This window comes from Cyrtonyx montezumae, unplaced genomic scaffold (assembly GCF_038088225.1).
Source record: "Cyrtonyx montezumae isolate F1298 unplaced genomic scaffold, pur_monq_1.0 scaffold_18, whole genome shotgun sequence".
Classification (NCBI taxonomy): domain Eukaryota; kingdom Metazoa; phylum Chordata; class Aves; order Galliformes; family Odontophoridae; genus Cyrtonyx; species Cyrtonyx montezumae.
This window is the reverse complement of record NW_027071914.1, coordinates 3,696,292-3,713,653: the sequence shown is the minus strand read 5'-3', so window position 1 is coordinate 3,713,653 and position 17,362 is coordinate 3,696,292. Positions and strand designations below refer to the sequence as shown.

General features: G+C 37.4%; 2 protein-coding genes across 2 annotated transcripts in view; both read left to right on the top strand.

Moving 5' to 3' along the window:
* The window catches only part of DOCK2 (dedicator of cytokinesis 2), a 146,310-nt gene extending 142,794 nt beyond the window's left edge, over positions 1-3,516 (top strand). Inside the window, exons 50-52 of the mRNA XM_065734474.1 lie at positions 62-182; positions 1,177-1,319; positions 2,699-3,516. Of these exons, the coding sequence (XP_065590546.1) occupies positions 62-182; positions 1,177-1,319; positions 2,699-2,773 (339 nt within the window). The 3' untranslated portion in view covers positions 2,774-3,516. The remainder of the gene's footprint in view (positions 1-61; positions 183-1,176; positions 1,320-2,698) is intronic.
* A 9,346-nt stretch (positions 3,517-12,862) lies between these two features.
* FOXI1 (forkhead box I1) lies at positions 12,863-17,117 on the top strand. The gene is made up of 2 exons (XM_065734473.1): positions 12,863-14,477; positions 15,443-17,117. The coding sequence occupies exons 1-2, from the start codon at positions 13,904-13,906 to the stop codon at positions 15,994-15,996; spliced, it is 1,128 nt and encodes a 375-aa protein (XP_065590545.1). The 5' UTR covers positions 12,863-13,903; the 3' UTR covers positions 15,997-17,117.
* The last annotated feature ends 245 nt before the right edge of the window (positions 17,118-17,362 follow it).

Below are 17,362 nucleotides of genomic sequence, written 5' to 3'. Positions count from 1 at the left end.
CTTAGATATTTGTTCCTGTATCTTACTTCATTATTAATAGCGTTGCATTTTTTTAAAACAGCTATCAAGGAAATATGAGTTCATGAGTGACACCAACCTCTCAGAACATGCAGTGGCACCTCAGAAAACATCTGTCCTCAAGCAGATGAGCTCTGTCAGTCGTTCTATGCCAACTATTCCAGGTAAGCTCCTTATGGTGAGGCAATGAACATTCTGCACTTCTTGGCAACTTAAGAAAACAGTAAAGGGTTAGCTCTGAGCAGAAGCAGGCAGCTATCTGTGTGTGGCCCTGGGTTTCTGTGACAAAGATTACATTTGAAGTGTGTATTGTGCATGTGAGGCTGGACACTTGCTTGGTAACACCCCTGCTAGAGTAACATACAAGTCCTAAGAATCTTCTTTCTGGAGCTCTGAGTCTTGCTTCCTTGTACAGTGTGAGCATTCCCTTGTGTTCAAAAAGGCAAGGTTTATTCATCTTCTCTGATCTGTAGGACCTCACTTGCAATAGCAAGGGCTTCTCTAGTCTTCAGTCAGCACAGTGTCAGGGGGTTTCAAATGGGAAGAAATGCCCTGTACCTTGCTTTGGCAGATTAATTTCCCCAAAGGTTGCCCAGCAGCAGGAATGTCAACTTCTGCTATTGATGTTAGAGAATAATCTTACAAGATTATTCTTGTAATAAGCCTTCTTCTGAGAAAGAGGAAGGGGAAATGAAGTAACACAAATGCCCACTAGGAAGACTTATGACTGTGTAATATAGAAGGGAAAAGTGTAACTTAAACTTATTTCAAGGCCAGAGTATACAGAGAAAATGTTGCACAATTTCAGTATCCTTTGCCCACGCTTCTGTAGCATATTCTGTTTCTTAGCTTGCAAGTCATCAAGCCCTCTCATTGTCCTTATCTTTCCATATGGCTATAACAGGCATTAATTACAACAAAACAGTAGTTTCCTATTCAGCCTCAATCAGTGAATCAAATGTACTGATTTTTTTCACTATTCATTTACAGTGCAATTAAGCTCAGTATTCTGGGGAGTATAAAAAGTCTTGTTTCTCTCTAATAATTCCATTAGTTTGATATTTCATTTTCAACTATTTCAACTATTTGATATTTCTGCTTTATCTCTCTCTGAATCTCCTTGTTTTGTTTTTTGTGCAATAAATGTTCTCTTCTAAGGATTAACTCTGTCCGTCAGCCCTGTGGGACCTGATGAAACAATTGCATCACATAGGCTGAGTCAGCCAGTGTTTCCTTCCACCTCAGATGGTGATAAGAAAACCTTCAAGAAAAAGAAAGTTAATCAGTTATTTAAAACGATGGTAAGTTCTGTGTGCTTATGGTAAAAAGAGCTGCCTTTTTAGAATTTCTAAGCTATGAAAATGAAGTCATATTAAAATATCATGAAACATAAAGTTAAGCTGTTGTCTTTTTTGCTTCTCTCATCAGAGAGAGAAGTAGAAACTCTATGGGTAAGCAAAAATTTGGCTCTGACTGTGCTTTTTAAAATTAGGATGTACTTGAGGTGTTTAACATAAAGGCACAGATGTGCACTTCTTCATGTGTACCGCAAGAGGTCACATTTCACCTACTGGTTTTCTCGGAGTTATGTAACACAAGCAAAAACAATTATTCCTTGTTCAATTGAATTACGTTGTGCAGTTTCACTAGCACCAGGGTAAGGAAATCATTGCATACATGGCAGAACGTGCAGAGTGTGAGTTAGTTTCTGGTGTCAGAGATAATCATTACAAAGTAGAAACTGGTTTACGCTGAGGTAAATGTGACTGAGAACAGTTTGCCTTCCTTCCAAGTAGTAAACCTTTCTCTGAATGGGTGGAAATTTCAGGAGATTAGACACCATTGAATTTAATGTAGCATGTGAGAGAAACAACAACAACAACAACAACAAAAGTACGTTCAGTGCAGATATCAAGATTCAAAAGTTTTCAAGTTACCCCATTCAGTTAGGAAGCATGAGGACAACATGGTGGCTATTGACACACAGTGCTTAAGTGTTCTGTGTCATCTGTAGTGTTTTACATGTTACCTCTATACTGATATTTCAAATAAAATACTGATATTTGTTGACTTTTTTTTTTTTTCAGGTGAAAAGGTTTCATGTCCATACATTAATTCCTGCAGTCTTTATGTAGATATATATAAAAGTAGGTGCTTCCAGAGCATTTAGGATATTCAGCAGTTATGTGTTTTCATACTCATTTATTTCTGATTAGGATGAAAATACTCTTAACTGAAGCCTGTAGGGGTAAATCATGTTCAATTTATCAGGTAGTGTTCTTTTGAGACTGAGGAGTAACAATTTGTCAACATGACCTCATCCATACACATTCAAATGTAAACTGCATATAAAATAAGAATAAAATGTCCAATTTTTTCATATCTAAAAAAAAAACACTGAATAAAAATTCTTTTAAAATCTTCGTAGCACTTTATAATACTACTATAGTGCTTCCTCAGTATCACTGAAATAATGTAAACATACATTGTAAATGTACTGTTTAAATACAGATTTGTGGTTCTGCAGGGTACAGAAATTAATTTAAACTATGAGAATTTGGCCAGTGATTTTTTTTCTCTAGCCACAGTGTAGGAGCACAAGTTAGTAATTGGTATTCATATTACTGCATCCAATATGCTTGTCATCATAGCACCTGTCACTGTTCTTCTCTTTTTGCAGCGAATTTCCAAAGTTCTAGAAGATGGAAAGCAGCCTGTGGAGCAGCATTTCAAATCTTCATCTACGGACCTATAATTCTTTCTGTTAAATGACCACCTTTCAAACAAAAATAATTACATATACATTTGTGTATATATCCTATTTTAGACCACTGTCTCCTGGAAACAAAGGCACCAATAATGTGCTGATAGGGAGTATGAACAAAGGTATTCATGGGCTCTGATAACAGTTATGCCATACAGATACAGGAATAACTTTTAAAGCAAATACGACAGGATGGGTTCACTGGGATACAGAACGGAAGTTTATTGAGCCTTTGGTCACACAAATCAAAGGGCATTGTGTGTTCCCTGTGATAAAAACTCATGGATGGTAAGAAAGATGCTAAAAGGTCACCTGAAATGCTTACCATATCATTTAAATCCTGTTCTGTTCTTTTCAAAGAGCATATGAGTTATCACTTCTTGTAGCTTGTATAGACACGTTGTAGTTCATCTTTAAACTACTGCCAGCAGGGTGGTCAAGGCAACAGATGGCTCAGTGCAAAACAGTCACTAAGATTTTACTCTGTGGCTGTTGGATTTACAGCCCTCTGCTGCTTATGCCACACTGCTCTGTGTCCTTTCTTTCTCAAAGATGAGTCCTTGACTGTGCCACTATATGACCAGGTTATTTTCCAAATGGCAGCTATTGTATTGAAGCTGTGCAAAAGTTTACTTAGATGCGTACGAGTTGATATTACAACCAGCACTATGATAAAGAAAAGCTGCATTTTCTGCTGTTTATCAATAAAATATTAAAACTTTACTTTCCTTGAACCTTTCTCACTGGAATGTTTATATTCATTAAGCGTGTCAATAGCTTCTTACTGACAGCAAATGGAACTATCCAAGCCCAATGCTTCTGCAGTTCAAATAGGTAGAGTTGGAAGTTAACACCTCATCAGCACGAAGTTATACAGCAACACAGGTCAGCATTTCACTTTTCTTTTTTAATAACCTGCCAGCTCTTTCTAAAGGTAAGCAGTTTGTCCAAAATTAAAACTTTCTCAAGGAGAATAATTGATTTCCTTCACACGTACTTGGATATTTCTGACACCTATATAAAGTACAAGCATTTATAGTGCTGTGGATGGGAGGCTGGTCTTGTTGCCATTTATGTGGATATGAGGAAGAAAAAGAGATAAAAATTATTCCTTGCTAAGTGGTGGAATCAATGTAAATGTAACTTGAGTTTTCTCTATGCCTATAAACAATTTTATTTTCGACATGAATAATTTAATTAATTTGGACTCTCTTTGCAGATTGTCAGTGTGAAGCTGTTTTCCAGAGAAATAATTAGCTATTGTTTACTGTGATAAATTTGGAATATTTGCCACAGGAGCTAATACTGCACTAAAATGCAGTATTCATTAATACTAAACTTCTAAGTGATGAAAATGATCGAAGGCAGACAAACAAAATGGATCTAGCTTTAACACTAACTACAAGGTTTGTTAGTATGGAAATTGGGTATATTTTTTTGGCTTCATGTTCTTTTCACAGCTACTTGATGGATAGAGCTTCTGAGGGACCATACAGGGAAAACATCCAGCTCAGTTTAATAGAGTTATCTCTCAGTGGGATTAAGTGAAAGGTTGAGGGGTGCATCTTTTGCATGTTTTACATCTTGCTAACCTGAGGGAAGAAGGAAGAGGATACCCAGGTTGTCCTTCGCTTTTATTTGCAGATACAGTAAATGTCTATATTGGTATCACAAATTCAAATTATTTTAAAGAAAAGATTTAGTTATGCTGTTAAGGAATGAGGAAAGGATGAGTCAGTAACTGTTTATAAAGATACCCTAAAGGTTATCTTTTGCCTATATTACATCTTGTAGCTATGCTTACATGTGAGAATAAAGGATTATTAGCTCAAGCAGTTACATAAACAGTAAATATGGTGATTCAAAATAAAAATGGATGAAGAGTGGAAAGAAATGAAAAGAGCAAAAGCAAATACCAGCAAATCACAAGCACATTGTCAAAATCAAATCTGGTGTTGGTTGTTTAGCTAGTGGATCGAGGTTCATGCTTGAGTTTTGATTCAGTTTGTGTAATTATTGATGAAGGGTTTAGATTCATTCTTAATTGATGAAATGTTAGCAAAAATCATCTTAATTGTTTAATATCAGAGATTCAAACTCTTCCTTCCAGTCTGATTCTGGATCTTACCCAAGCCTGATATAAATTAACTCTGAGCAGAAAAGGAAAAATAACTAAGAAAAAATAAGTGAAAAGAAAGGATCGTACACGTAACTGGGATTTAAAAGATGTTTTTTGGACATCAAACAATAGCAGTTCATAAGTTCTCAGAAACTATATACTGACATTTAGTCCAAATAAACAAGTGATGGTATGGGATAATAAAGTGTAAGTATGGCAACCTGGCAACATGTGTTTGAAAACATTAATCAGCATTATTGTCATTTCTGTCACAAGCTGAACAGACCTTTATCTTGCATATGTGGAGAAGGGTGTACTCAGTTGGTACTGAAAGCAACTTGATGTTTTTTCAAAATGAAGCTAAAAAGGTAGAACCCAACTCCAGAACAGGATCAGGCCTTGGCTGCTGTCCCAAGGAATTAATGAAGCACGTGTAACTTCACCTGTACCTGCATGGCTCCACCACCTCTCAACGTGCAAGGTCAGAAAAGCATTTCTTTAGACAACAATGTTTTCATGTACTTTTTGCATCAGAGTTTATTCCCTCAGACACTTCAGATAGTCTGGACAGTAACAGCCTGGCTTTCAGGATTGCCTGGCACTAAGGTAACTATTGGGTGATGCGAGTCTGTAATAACCTGTGTTTAGCGTGGGATAGAAAAGGCTGCATGGGCAGCTAAGGCTTTGTGTGTTGACCTGTAGAAAGCTGTTATGCTGCAAACCATGTAAGATGCATTTAAGCTGCATGCAGTGTATGTTTAGGTTACTAGATGTCTGAAGTTTAGATACAGGCACCTAAGCTTTATCTGTTATTGAATGCAACACTATTTTAATAGTGGTCTAGCTCCAGAAGAGCTGCTTTCAATGGAATATGAGGTCTGGTTTAAAAGGGAAATGTTTTCATTCTGCTATATCAAGATAATCTGGAATATTCTTTAACTGATTGGGCACTAGATTAGGTGCTCAATCTGCTCTTGTTTGCACGAAGTAATGATTCTGTCCAAGTTCTCATTATTAAATTACGACTGAATTATTCATGTTCTTTGGGAATGTAACGCTCTTGAAATGTCAATAACAATTAGCTGGGGTAATGTGGAGGAAGGTGTTCAGAATGTAAGGCAGCAAGGGTCACGTTTCTGAACAGTGGGAAGCTGTTTTTATTTAAGATTTTACAGACCCCAAAAACACACAATGTTCTCAAACTAAGAATTAATGTGTGAAACATGAGTATTTTGCTGCAGGTACTGCTTGACAGTGGACTTTTAATCTGTATCACATGCAGTCTGTGATTTTTCTATTACAGAGTGGATTTTTTGTGGGAGCAGTGTGTCCCATATCACTTGTTCACTACAGAGTCCGCAGATACATAAGTTATCATTGGATCTCTGTTTTCATTTTCCTTGTTGATTTTGTTTGGTCTGTCTTTATCTCTAGTTGTCAGGTTGGTATTGTCAATTTCTTGATCTTCTAATACTTGTTAACTCAGAATACTTGTTTTCTCTCTGTCTGATTTAGGATGCTACAGTCCTTCAAGGTAAAAAGATAATTGGATTATTTCATATTTTCAGAAGTCCATAATTGTAAAATAATATTTTTTTCCTTTTTTAGACAGATGATAAGAGGTCACTATCATCAACAAGTGAGAACAATATGTTAAACTAAAAGCATTAAAACACTGTAAGTAGGTTTGCCTAGATGTATTACTAATTCACCTCATGAACTCTATATCCTTAGTAATACACAGTTTGGAATATGTCTTACTTTAAATTGGTGCCTGATTACTGCTTGATCCTCCTGGCCTGTGAAGAACAGAGCTCATTAGAATTAAAAAGGTGGAATACTCTGCATCCCATGAGATTTGAAATGCAAACTGCAGTTTCTGAGACAAGGAAGACATAAGGGAATAGTACCGGTGAGTTTTCCTCAATTTGTAAGCAAGTAAGTTGTATTTGTATGAGTTGCAAAGGAATTTTTAGCACCAACTGCTATATTGTTCTCAGTGTTTTAAGGCAGCAGCCATTTTACTGCAAAAATGTGTTCTGTGTATGCTGACATCAATACGAACCATATAGCCCTAGGCCACTCTCTGTAAAGATGTCCCAGATCAATTATCTAGGCTGTAAGAAAGTAAAAGGAATTACTTACTTCTCCAAACACATTTCTTCTCTTGTAGAAATCAACAGAACTCAGCTAATTTTAAGCCAAACTGTCTTTTGAGTCTTTCTTTTTAAAAACTCCTTATGACCAGAGAGATAAGTAATGTAAAGACCTTTCTCTTGTTAATTTTTGAAGGTTTATATCTTCCCAAGGATGCAGAAGCATCCATGAAAAATACTTGCCAGCCATTTCCTATCCTTGATGCTTTGTAGGAGCCACTGATATTAGAATATTTACTTGTACTTCCTGAACGATGTTCCATCTTGCTCTCGAGCATTTAAGGTCCTTTCAAGATAGGACACTGGGCAACATGCTTAGGTCTGCCTACAGGCATAAGGATTTCACTGCTGGCAGCATATACTGCTGTGGAGTCACAAGTGTCGTTCTTTCTTACTGACTCAATCTGACCATTTCTGTTCTGATTTGCCACCATAATGCAGTGTGTGCTAAAGATTAACACTGTAAGGAATAATTGCTTTGCAAACAAATCTGCAGTGATTGTGGATTTCATGAACTTTAAATAAATGTGGTCATAGTTTCATCTGATGGAGTTGTGGATAGAATTATCTCTTTTCAATGTCCTTTTCTTTTTTTTCCTTCTTGTCTTCCAGGATAGCAGAAAGTTCTCTGTGCCATGAGTGATCTTATGGATTTCTGACCCTAGAATTAAATAGCCATCATGAATGTCCATGCTTTAATAAGTATGGTTTATTTGTTAAAGATTTATTTTATGATTGTTGATATGTGCTGCAGCCACATACACCCTATTATGCATGTGGAAATTCAAGCTGCATTTCCTAACAGATTCTTCATGCCTTTAGCAGTAACCTTCCTCATTCACAGGAAACACTAGGACTGCCCATTAACTCAAATTAACTAATTCAGTTGATGGTAGGTGGCTGTTGGCAGTTTTAGAATGGTTTAAGTAGTGGTTTATTGAAAAGGCACAAGAAATATGTTGGGAATCAGAAAACAGACATTTAATGTGCCTGCACCATGAGTTTGCAGGCCTGCAGGCAAAGGACATTCATTTACATGAAGTAGGTATCTTACATTTTTGTAACTGAAAGACTGAAAAAAGACATGTATGACAGAGTTGGAGGGAAGATTTTCCCCACGAAGTTTGCTCATACATTTTTTATAGATAAGAAAGCAATCTCAGATCGAGCTTCTCTAGATAAAGCTCTTTTTGTGGGTATGGTTGTATTTTGTCACACCATAAAGCACATTCTGGTTGGAGACCCTGGTTCTACAATTTTTTAGGTTAAGTGAAGTCCTTACAATGTGACTTGTGTTGCTTGCAGTCTTTAGCAGTGCTTTGACACATGCTGTAGTACTAATGCATGAAGCTTGAATTTGTAGTCATTCTCAACAATGTGTATCTAAACTTCTTTCAAAAGACAAGACAATAGTGCTAATGGAAATCAATATCTGAAAACAAAAACAAAACAAACAAACAAAAAAAAAGGAAACAAACCAAAAAGAAAGTTTAAAGAAGTCTCTCAGCTTGCCAAAATTTCACGCAGAATTTCAAAGTATATAAATGATTCTAATACGAAAAAGTTAAAAATGTTTATATTTACCAGCTTCTGGTTTTACGTGTCTCAGCATAACTGATCTACTGCCAAGCAGGTAGTGCTCACAGCAAAGAAACGTACAAAGCTGCCCCTGGAGTAGATTCCGAACTACGTCAATGCATTCTCAAAATTCGTCACTAGGGGGAGGTAAGTGGTTGCAATACCGTGCAGAACAAACTATTATCTGCGTACTCGGACAACCAGAAAACCAAAGTGGAGCAACTGGAAGTGCAAGGATTAACAACACTGTAAACCATCCTATTCACAAGTTAGATGATCTTAGTTTACTGCAGTGAAATCTTGGTTAAATTAAAACAAAGTTTATCTATAACTGGGTGTGTCCATAGAGTAGTTCAATGCACTTACACTTGTACCAATTCACTTAGCAGTTTTAGTTGCCAATTAATTTTCTACAAGTGTGTGGTGCGATTACCAAAGGGCATAGAGAACACCGTGAACTTAAAAGAAACATTAAAAAGCTGAAGTTAGACACTTTCCAAAAAACCCTTGGTTCAGAAACATCTTTTCAATAAGGGGAAGCTGAATGATCTGCACAAGCAGATTGATGGTGGAATATGACTCAGACAGAACTATTGGCATGTTAGTAATCTTTTCCTTATAATATTTGGGTTGTGCATCTCACTGAAATGCACAGAAATTTAAACTCTGAAAACTTTTGGAAAAACCTTTGCTCAGTAAACACAGCTGATGTTCATATATCTCACTGCATTCTAGAACCTTTTACCTATAGTATAAACAAACATTTTTGATAAGGAGATAATAAGATAATCTAAAACAGGCTAGCATTTCAGCTGTTTGGAAGCTGGTAGGAGCACTGAGGTTTTCAAAATGAAATGGATTGGGGTATCTGTAATATTTTTCCAAATTTGAAAGACACCTTAAATGCAGAATCTGACCATCTCTGGTTTAGACTTGAGGCATCTCTCCCTCACAGTTGTGTATGTAAATGCAGCAGATTGTAAGGACCCACAGGCAGCCAAATGGAGGCCCTGGATTTCTTGCTCTCTACTGTTTGTTTTGGATAATACATTAATCAGGGGACTCCTAACACCCTGTACTATGTTATATCTTGGCAAGATGGTGGAAGGTCGTTGTTGAAGCAGGAGTTACAACTACTCATATTATCCTAGTTCACATGGTCAGAAAAGAGCTAGAAGGACTTTAGGTTTTATAATCTTCTAAAATGCCAATGATGAAGTTGCATGGAAAATCCACAATGGATTTGTTCTGGACGTATTTAAAAATGTAAGGTCGTTCTAGCATTGCTGCATTAATGGCACTGATCTAAATGATAACTCCTTTTCCATTAATTTAATATTCTATCAGAATTTCTAGAAATTAAGCTCAGTTCCTTCCATTCAAAATACTGTTTTACATTCCCTGAGCTTTTGTAATGGCCTTGATGTGTTATTTTTTGTGATGCATCTTGTTTCTCCTGATGGTGTTGTTTAGTTTATACACTGGGCTAATAATTATTGGAATAAGAGTTCAAATCTTCTACAAGTCCTTTATGAGGCAAATAAGAATACAGATAACTTGTCTTTACATAGAAATGTCTCACTGAAGGATACTGAATAGTTTCTTAATTCAGTATGTGAATCGTTTGAAACAGGCTGCGTTGCTTGGTTTAATGAGTTGTAGATGTAATCTCTTTTTTTCCCCTTCTTTGTGACCACATTAATAGTTTACATGAACTTTTCTTCATTAAGGTGTGATACTACACCAGAATTGGGGCTTTACACTATGTTAACAGTACAGCCTAAAGTTTCATATTAATTAAAAATACATCAGTGCACTAGAGGATTATCTGGCAGTATGTACAATAATCTGGATCAAGTCTAAACAATTTTTGGAAAATGAGCTACAGTACATGTCACAGACTGCTTTACACTGGCTATAGGGGGAAGAAGTGGTACACAGCATATTACAAATTTTGCCAGGATGAAGTCACTACTCCAAAATTTTTAACCTTTTGGGGCAGTTAGAATGGATACGTAGGATCTGACTTAAAAACCTATGGAGAGCAGAGGAGTTCTGCAGAGGCTTGGCCTCAATCATGTGTTTCGGAGAAGTCCAGCAGAGAAAATCTTTTAACAGAAGATTTGAGAACAGAATGATCAGAAGTGATGATTGATGGTCATGTGCACGCTGGGCTGCACTGTAGTGTAGTAAGAAGTTATTAAATAAAATATTACAAACATGACGTATCTTGCCTACAAAAACCTCACCAAATCCAATGGATTGTGATCTCTGGAAGTAATGATCACTAAATTATGACTCCAACATCAACTTCCATTTTCTTTTTTGAGTTTTTCAGCCCTAAGCATGTTCTCTTAGGACTGATCCCAGTTTCATTACATGGAAGTAATTTCCATTACATGGAAATACTCGCTATTTCATTCTCCTTACTTCTGAAATCGCTGCCTTGCTGTCCTAGCCCTGCCAAGAACAGCAGTCCCAGTGGTGAGGACCCCAGGGCAGTGCTCCTGGCTATGCTCAATTAACTCCACTTCCGACAAGCCCTGCTCAGAGCAATCACAGCTTGAGCAAAATTTACTCTTCCCGTGCTGCCTTTTGCCTGCATGTGAACATCTGCACCTGAAGTGCTATACTGCAGTGATTCCTGGGCAGTAAGGTGTGCCCATAGTCCTGACAAAGTACCATTTTTACAGGTGTTGTTTATATTTCTTTGAGTAAATCAGGCACAGTCAGTTGGAAGAAAAATGTTGCTGATCAAATCACATCTGTGCTAGAAGCTGTGCCAGCATGCACTTGCTGGGGAGGGATCAGACCTTTGCACTTCTAGAGCTACGTAGGCAGAACCTTAACAACTGTCTTTGTATTTCATTGCTCTAAAAAGTAGTGCTATACTTTGCTCAAATATCACATCAAGTAGTTCTGGTAGTAGCAGATTCTCAGGCATTGGCAGAGCACAGTTAAGGGCTGACCTTGCTAAAATGCACAGCATCAAAACTTTGTAATGATTAATTTGCAGATGAAGTTTTCCAGCATTCATCGGGCTCTGGATGCAGAAATCGTATTTTTTGTTTTGTTAAACCCACTGTATTTTCAAAGTATTCACCCAGCTCCCAGTTCACTGTACTTAAAGTGTAAGTAAAGGATGTAGAACATCTTGGATAATAAGAATTTGGATGATGTTCCTCAAAATCCATGTTAGAGTGAGCTGAACTTTTACTTCCTGATACAAACCGTAAGCAATAACGAATTATGAAGTTCTTTTTCCTTTTCCTTTTATTTTCCTTTTTCCTTCTTTAGAAAGTGAGGTGGCGAAAAAATAATTTCTTCAGAAGACAACTTTTATTACATTTTCTTTCACACTGCTTTCTGGGTCTTAGCTTACTTATAACCGATTCCTGCTTTTGCTCATTTGAGTTTTTCTTGAAAATGTTGTTCCACTGACTCCTCTGTAAATGCTGTGTGGGTTTTTTGTTTGTTTGTTTATGTTTAAGTAGCAATATTTATAATAACAGTACTTTCAGGACTCCAGATAAAATTTTGCAAGATGCCTATATGTTGTATGTTAATTATGAAGCTGTATGCTGTGTTGCTCAGCCTTTCGCATGTGTGTAACTGAGATTCTTACAGAGAGAAAGCTGCTTTCAATAGCTTTGAGCAAAGAGGTGCTTGCACTGGTATTTCCTGAAAAATGACTCATTATTTCTTTTTTGTCTTAGCCACACTTTTTGTTCAGTGGTTGACACATAAGAAATAAACCATTCCCACTATGCTCCACTAAGCTTTTGTTTCTTTAATGTGTATACGCATAACCTACTTAACATTCACACATTAATATCAGTTTGTTCATACCTGTAGTGCATATGATTTTATGTGCAGTGTGTGTATTAATTAACAGCTGTAGAGGCATTTCTGAGCATGAAAATTGGCTGTACATCCTGTACTAAATATTTCAGTTGTATTTCTACTGATATTTTTCATACCTTTCAAAGTAACAATATGAACATGACAACAGTGTCATGGGGAGAAGGGAGTCTTGGTGGAATCTTGTGCTGCAGCACTAAACGTTCAGAGAAATGAAGAATGTGCCATTAATTTCTTTAATTGCACAGATCATTGAGGCTGAGTCATGTTTCAAATATATGTATGTACACTTAGATTCAGAAAAAAATACAAATATCACTTCTGTTCTCTGAAGAGAGCTGCAGGGATGCTTTTCTCTACATGGAGAATTCTGTGCAGTTGTACAGTCAAAGAGCTGCCCTCATTCTGAAGCAGATGTTGGTGAGGTTGCAGCTCTGCTCTTTCTTATTTCTGAATGCTGGGTCCCATGCAAAGCTATAAGTATTTTGCCAAGTCATAAAAGGACTGCTTTTTTCACTCTTCACTTACTAATGTTTTAGGAACCTACTTCTGTCTGCATGGCTACAAATGAAGTAGGAAATTAGCTGAGAAAAGCTAGCTGAACACTATATCTTTTCTGTTTGGAAATTCTGCTAAGTGGTTTTGTGACTTCTTCGTACCAGTCCTGCAGCAAAGAGGAAGCAGCAAATAAATAAATAAATTCCCATTTCAGTTCACCCATTTAAGCTCTAATGAAAGGTTTGATTATTAAGCTTGATTGTTTTTTCTTCTCATAAGATTAATCCATTTACATCAATAAGACTACTCACATGAGTACCCAGTTGCAGAGTTTGCCTCTGGTACTGTGATTGCCTAGGGGGAAGTACAAGGAAGTTGCAATTAAAGTTACAGAAGGAAAAGGAGGTCTGACCTTTTCTTTTTTTAATTTTAAAGCATGCCCACTGTTTCATCGACAAATGACAATGGCTTTTACATTCTGAAGTGCTACCACCAAGAGAACAAAACTCCTTTTATTTTAAAAGAAACAAAAACTACATGCTAAATCTTCATTGTAAAAGGTAGAAAGAGGTGGATGTCTGATTAGGGGTTATAATTTCAAGGCACCTTAGGCTTTCTTTATGTGCATCACAGTAGTGGAAAATTCCTTCATTCATTTAAGAAGATAAACAGTTGTAACTTTCACGTTTAGTTGACATGACATCAATGACTGGCTGGGACTGCCAGCATTCCAAACGGGATATCATCCTAATCTGCAGCCACTCAGGGCCATGGGGTGGAGCCTGCAGTCCAAGCCCAAACACTTACAGGTGCATAAGTAAGTAGGGAAGGGCACAGGTGATGCACCTGTCTCAGGAAAGGAGCACTAGCACAGGTGTGTCATAACTTACCAGCTGCCTGTGTTAGAGCATGAGCTCCTTTGATCCACAAACGCATTCTCCACCACGCTGCAGCCCACAATTTCCAAATATTGGTCAAGAACCTCCAGAAATGAATATCTACTATGAGAACTTCTTCCATCCGCAGAATATTCCTAGTCCACAGCGACCGAGCACCTTTGAGACAACGGACTACAACAGCACACCCAATCCTTACCTGTGGTTAAACGGACCTTCCATTACTCCACCACCGTATCTCCCAGGATCCAATGCCAGTCCCTTCATTCCTCAGTCTTACGGGATGCAAAGGCAGCTTCTGCCTAATATGCATGGCTTGGGAGGAACTGATCTTGGCTGGCTTCCTCTTCCATCCCAAGAAGAGCTTATGAAGTTGGTTAGACCACCTTACTCCTACTCTGCACTTATTGCCATGGCTATCCATGGAGCACCAGAAAAAAGGTTGACTCTCAGTCAGATCTACCAGTATGTGGCTGACAACTTCCCATTTTACAACAAGAGCAAAGCTGGCTGGCAGAACTCAATTCGACACAACTTGTCTCTCAATGATTGTTTCAAGAAGGTGCCTAGAGATGAAGATGATCCAGGTACATTTCCCCCATCTTTCTTTTCTCTATTTAAACACAATTAATCTAAAAAACCCGGATCTTTTTTATTATTTTATTTTATTATGGTTCACAATGTAAAGTGCATTGTGAAGAGACGCAATAGCCTAGATTATGGGCATACACATAGTATCTTCTATTTTCATGGGGCTGTACTAGAATGCAAACATGGATAGCTGAGTTCTCAATCAATATGGTTTATCAAATCTCCATAGAGCAGCCATATACAGAAATCATTTGGTGTTATGCATATGACTCATACCAAAATTAACCGAGGATTCATGGAAAGAGGATAAAGAAAATTCAGACTAGTCAGAGAAGTCCAGTGGCTTTAGGGAATCAACAATAATTATCATGAGGAAAGCAGGCTGCTTTTGCTTTGTTTCAAGAAGTGTTTTGCTTGCCATGCTTTGGCTGTTTCCAACCCACTGGCTGAAAAAATGTCATCAGATTCTTCTTTTTTTTTTTTTTCTTCTGTCAATAGCTGTTGAGAACCTTTTGTAACATATAAAAACCATTCAATTATGTTGCCAGACAGAGACAAAAATCTGGTTCTGTTGCACTGGTAAAGTATCCTACCCCACTGAATCTGAAGGAGCAGCCCATTATGAGATTTGATTACTCATGAGAGGACCAGGTATCAAGTGAAAACCTCATTCCCCCACCAAGAAAAACAAAAAGCAAAACTAAGAAGTCCTCCTTGTGGCTTCACATGTAGTTCTAGCTGTGTGTAGAGTCAGGGCTACAGGACATAGGGGGAAAACTTTATTCTTTTTTCAGAATTCAGCAGACTTTGCTTTCTGTGTGTTTACAAAATACATGTATTTGTAGCTCATGCAAATTTGTGTTTCTTTGAAAATGAAATTGAAAAGAAAGAAAGAAAACTGTTCTTTGCTGACTGCATGCATATTTTAAAACAAAAAAATGTGTTCGTTCATCCTTGACAGGAAAAGGAAATTACTGGACTCTGGACCCAAACTGTGAAAAGATGTTTGACAATGGCAACTTTCGCAGGAAGAGGAAAAGGAAGTCTGATATCGGGGCTAGTTCTGCCCATCTTACATCTGACAAATCTGAGGACAGTACCTTGACTGGCAGCCCCAAAGCTGTAGAGCATCAGGATCTTTTGGAAAATTCATCATCTGGGACTGACAATCCACCTGACAAAGGATCTCCGCCTCCATCTTCCAGTAATCCATGCCTTAGTAATTTCATTTCCAGTATGACTGCATATGTTAACGGCTCTAATTCAGTGGGCCGCTCAGTGCCATTGGGACTTAATGCTGACCCCACTGACAAAATGGGACAGAATATGGCAGGCTTAAATTCCTACTCTCCACTCTCTAATGTCCCCAGTCATAGTGTGGGAGAGTGGTCCAATTCTATGCCTCCTAGTCACCTCGGATATAGCAACTCAGTGCTCAACCAGTTTAACACCCATTTTTATAGTAGTATCAGCACAAATAACACTGTGTTTTCCAGGGAGGGGACAGAGGTTTAAATAAGAGATCCTACGGCATCAAAGTATAGCTATTTATGAGAGGGAGTAACCTGTGGGTGGATGATTAGTGCTAGTCTGTTGTCCCTAGGACCTACATATCCTACCTTCTGACAACACCAAGCCTTTTACCCTTACTCAAGTCACAAGCACTCCATATTTGGCAGCTCCATATAAAAATGGAGGGATTCTAACAGCAAGAATAGTGAAGAAGTCTGCTGGAGATTGTGTTTGTACTGCTGCCAACCATGGCCCCCTGTGGATGTCCTTGAAAGAATTTTCTGTTTACCTTAGGGATTAAACTTTCTGTCATGGTACTAATTTTGCTATGATGCTTTTAAAGCACTAATATATATTTGGCTGTATCTGTAAATTTCTCTCTTGCTGATACAAGCTGTCTGTGCTAGACATGCTAAGTTCTTATTTAGACAAAACTACTCTGAAACTCTGGAGGATCTATAGAAAAAACTACTGCATAGTGAGTAATGACTAGCAGGGGAAGAGCGAGTATCCTCTTTAATTTTTTTCTAATACTAGAGCATACATTGCCTCAATTCTGATGCTGTTTCACCCCTAAGGGGAGTGAGGCTGTGAAGCAGGCTAACATAATCACGGACACAGTGTTCATTTTGAAACTGAAACAAAGCGTAACGAAATATAATGGAGTTGTCTTCTGCTGGTGCAATCAGATCTTCGTGTTTTAAATTCTAAGTACAGGGTCAAATTTTGTGGAAAACATCTCTGTACTATATATTTTCTTTCTTTTTTGTAACAAAGTCCATGCAATTGTTTTGAATTTTGTGTAAATATTAGGAATAATTCTTATTTTTTTATATTTTACTGTAACCACCACCAAGATTTCAAATAAATGAAGTTGTTTTCAAAGCAGTGATTGAATCAAGTTTCATATTTATGTAAAATAGTATCTCAGACTGTAGAGCCTGCAACAGAGGTAGGTGCCACGTTTTACTGGTATTAACCTGTACTCAGCTGTGCACTGATCAGACTTCCAGAATGATGGAAAACATATTAATGCACTATAATAGCTACTGCTTTGTCTTGATTTTTTTTTAACTATACATAGATATAGTTTTGTTACAGACCCCCTCAGAAGCATTTTTAATAAAGAGTTTGTATATAAGAATGTGTGTGTGCTATACTTCTTACATCTTTAAAAGCCTCCTTAATAGTTTTACTTGTGCAGTTAGCCTGAGGAAAACCTAGTGAAATATTCAAGTTAGGTCAGAGAGCAAGACAGTGTATGTCTGGAGAATCAAATTTGCATGCCTGAGGAATACAATTGCCTGCTATTATGCAAAATACTATCATAAAGAAAAATAATCCTTACAGTTGCTCTGTCGGAGCTAAG

Coding starts and splice junctions, on each gene's coding strand:
- FOXI1 (XM_065734473.1), top strand. CDS start 13,904: ATGAGCTCCTTTGATCCACAAACGCATTCTCCACCACGCTGCAGCCCA. Junction 14,478..15,442: donor TAGAGATGAAGATGATCCAG/GTACATTTCCCC, acceptor CATCCTTGACAG/GAAAAGGAAATTACTGGACT.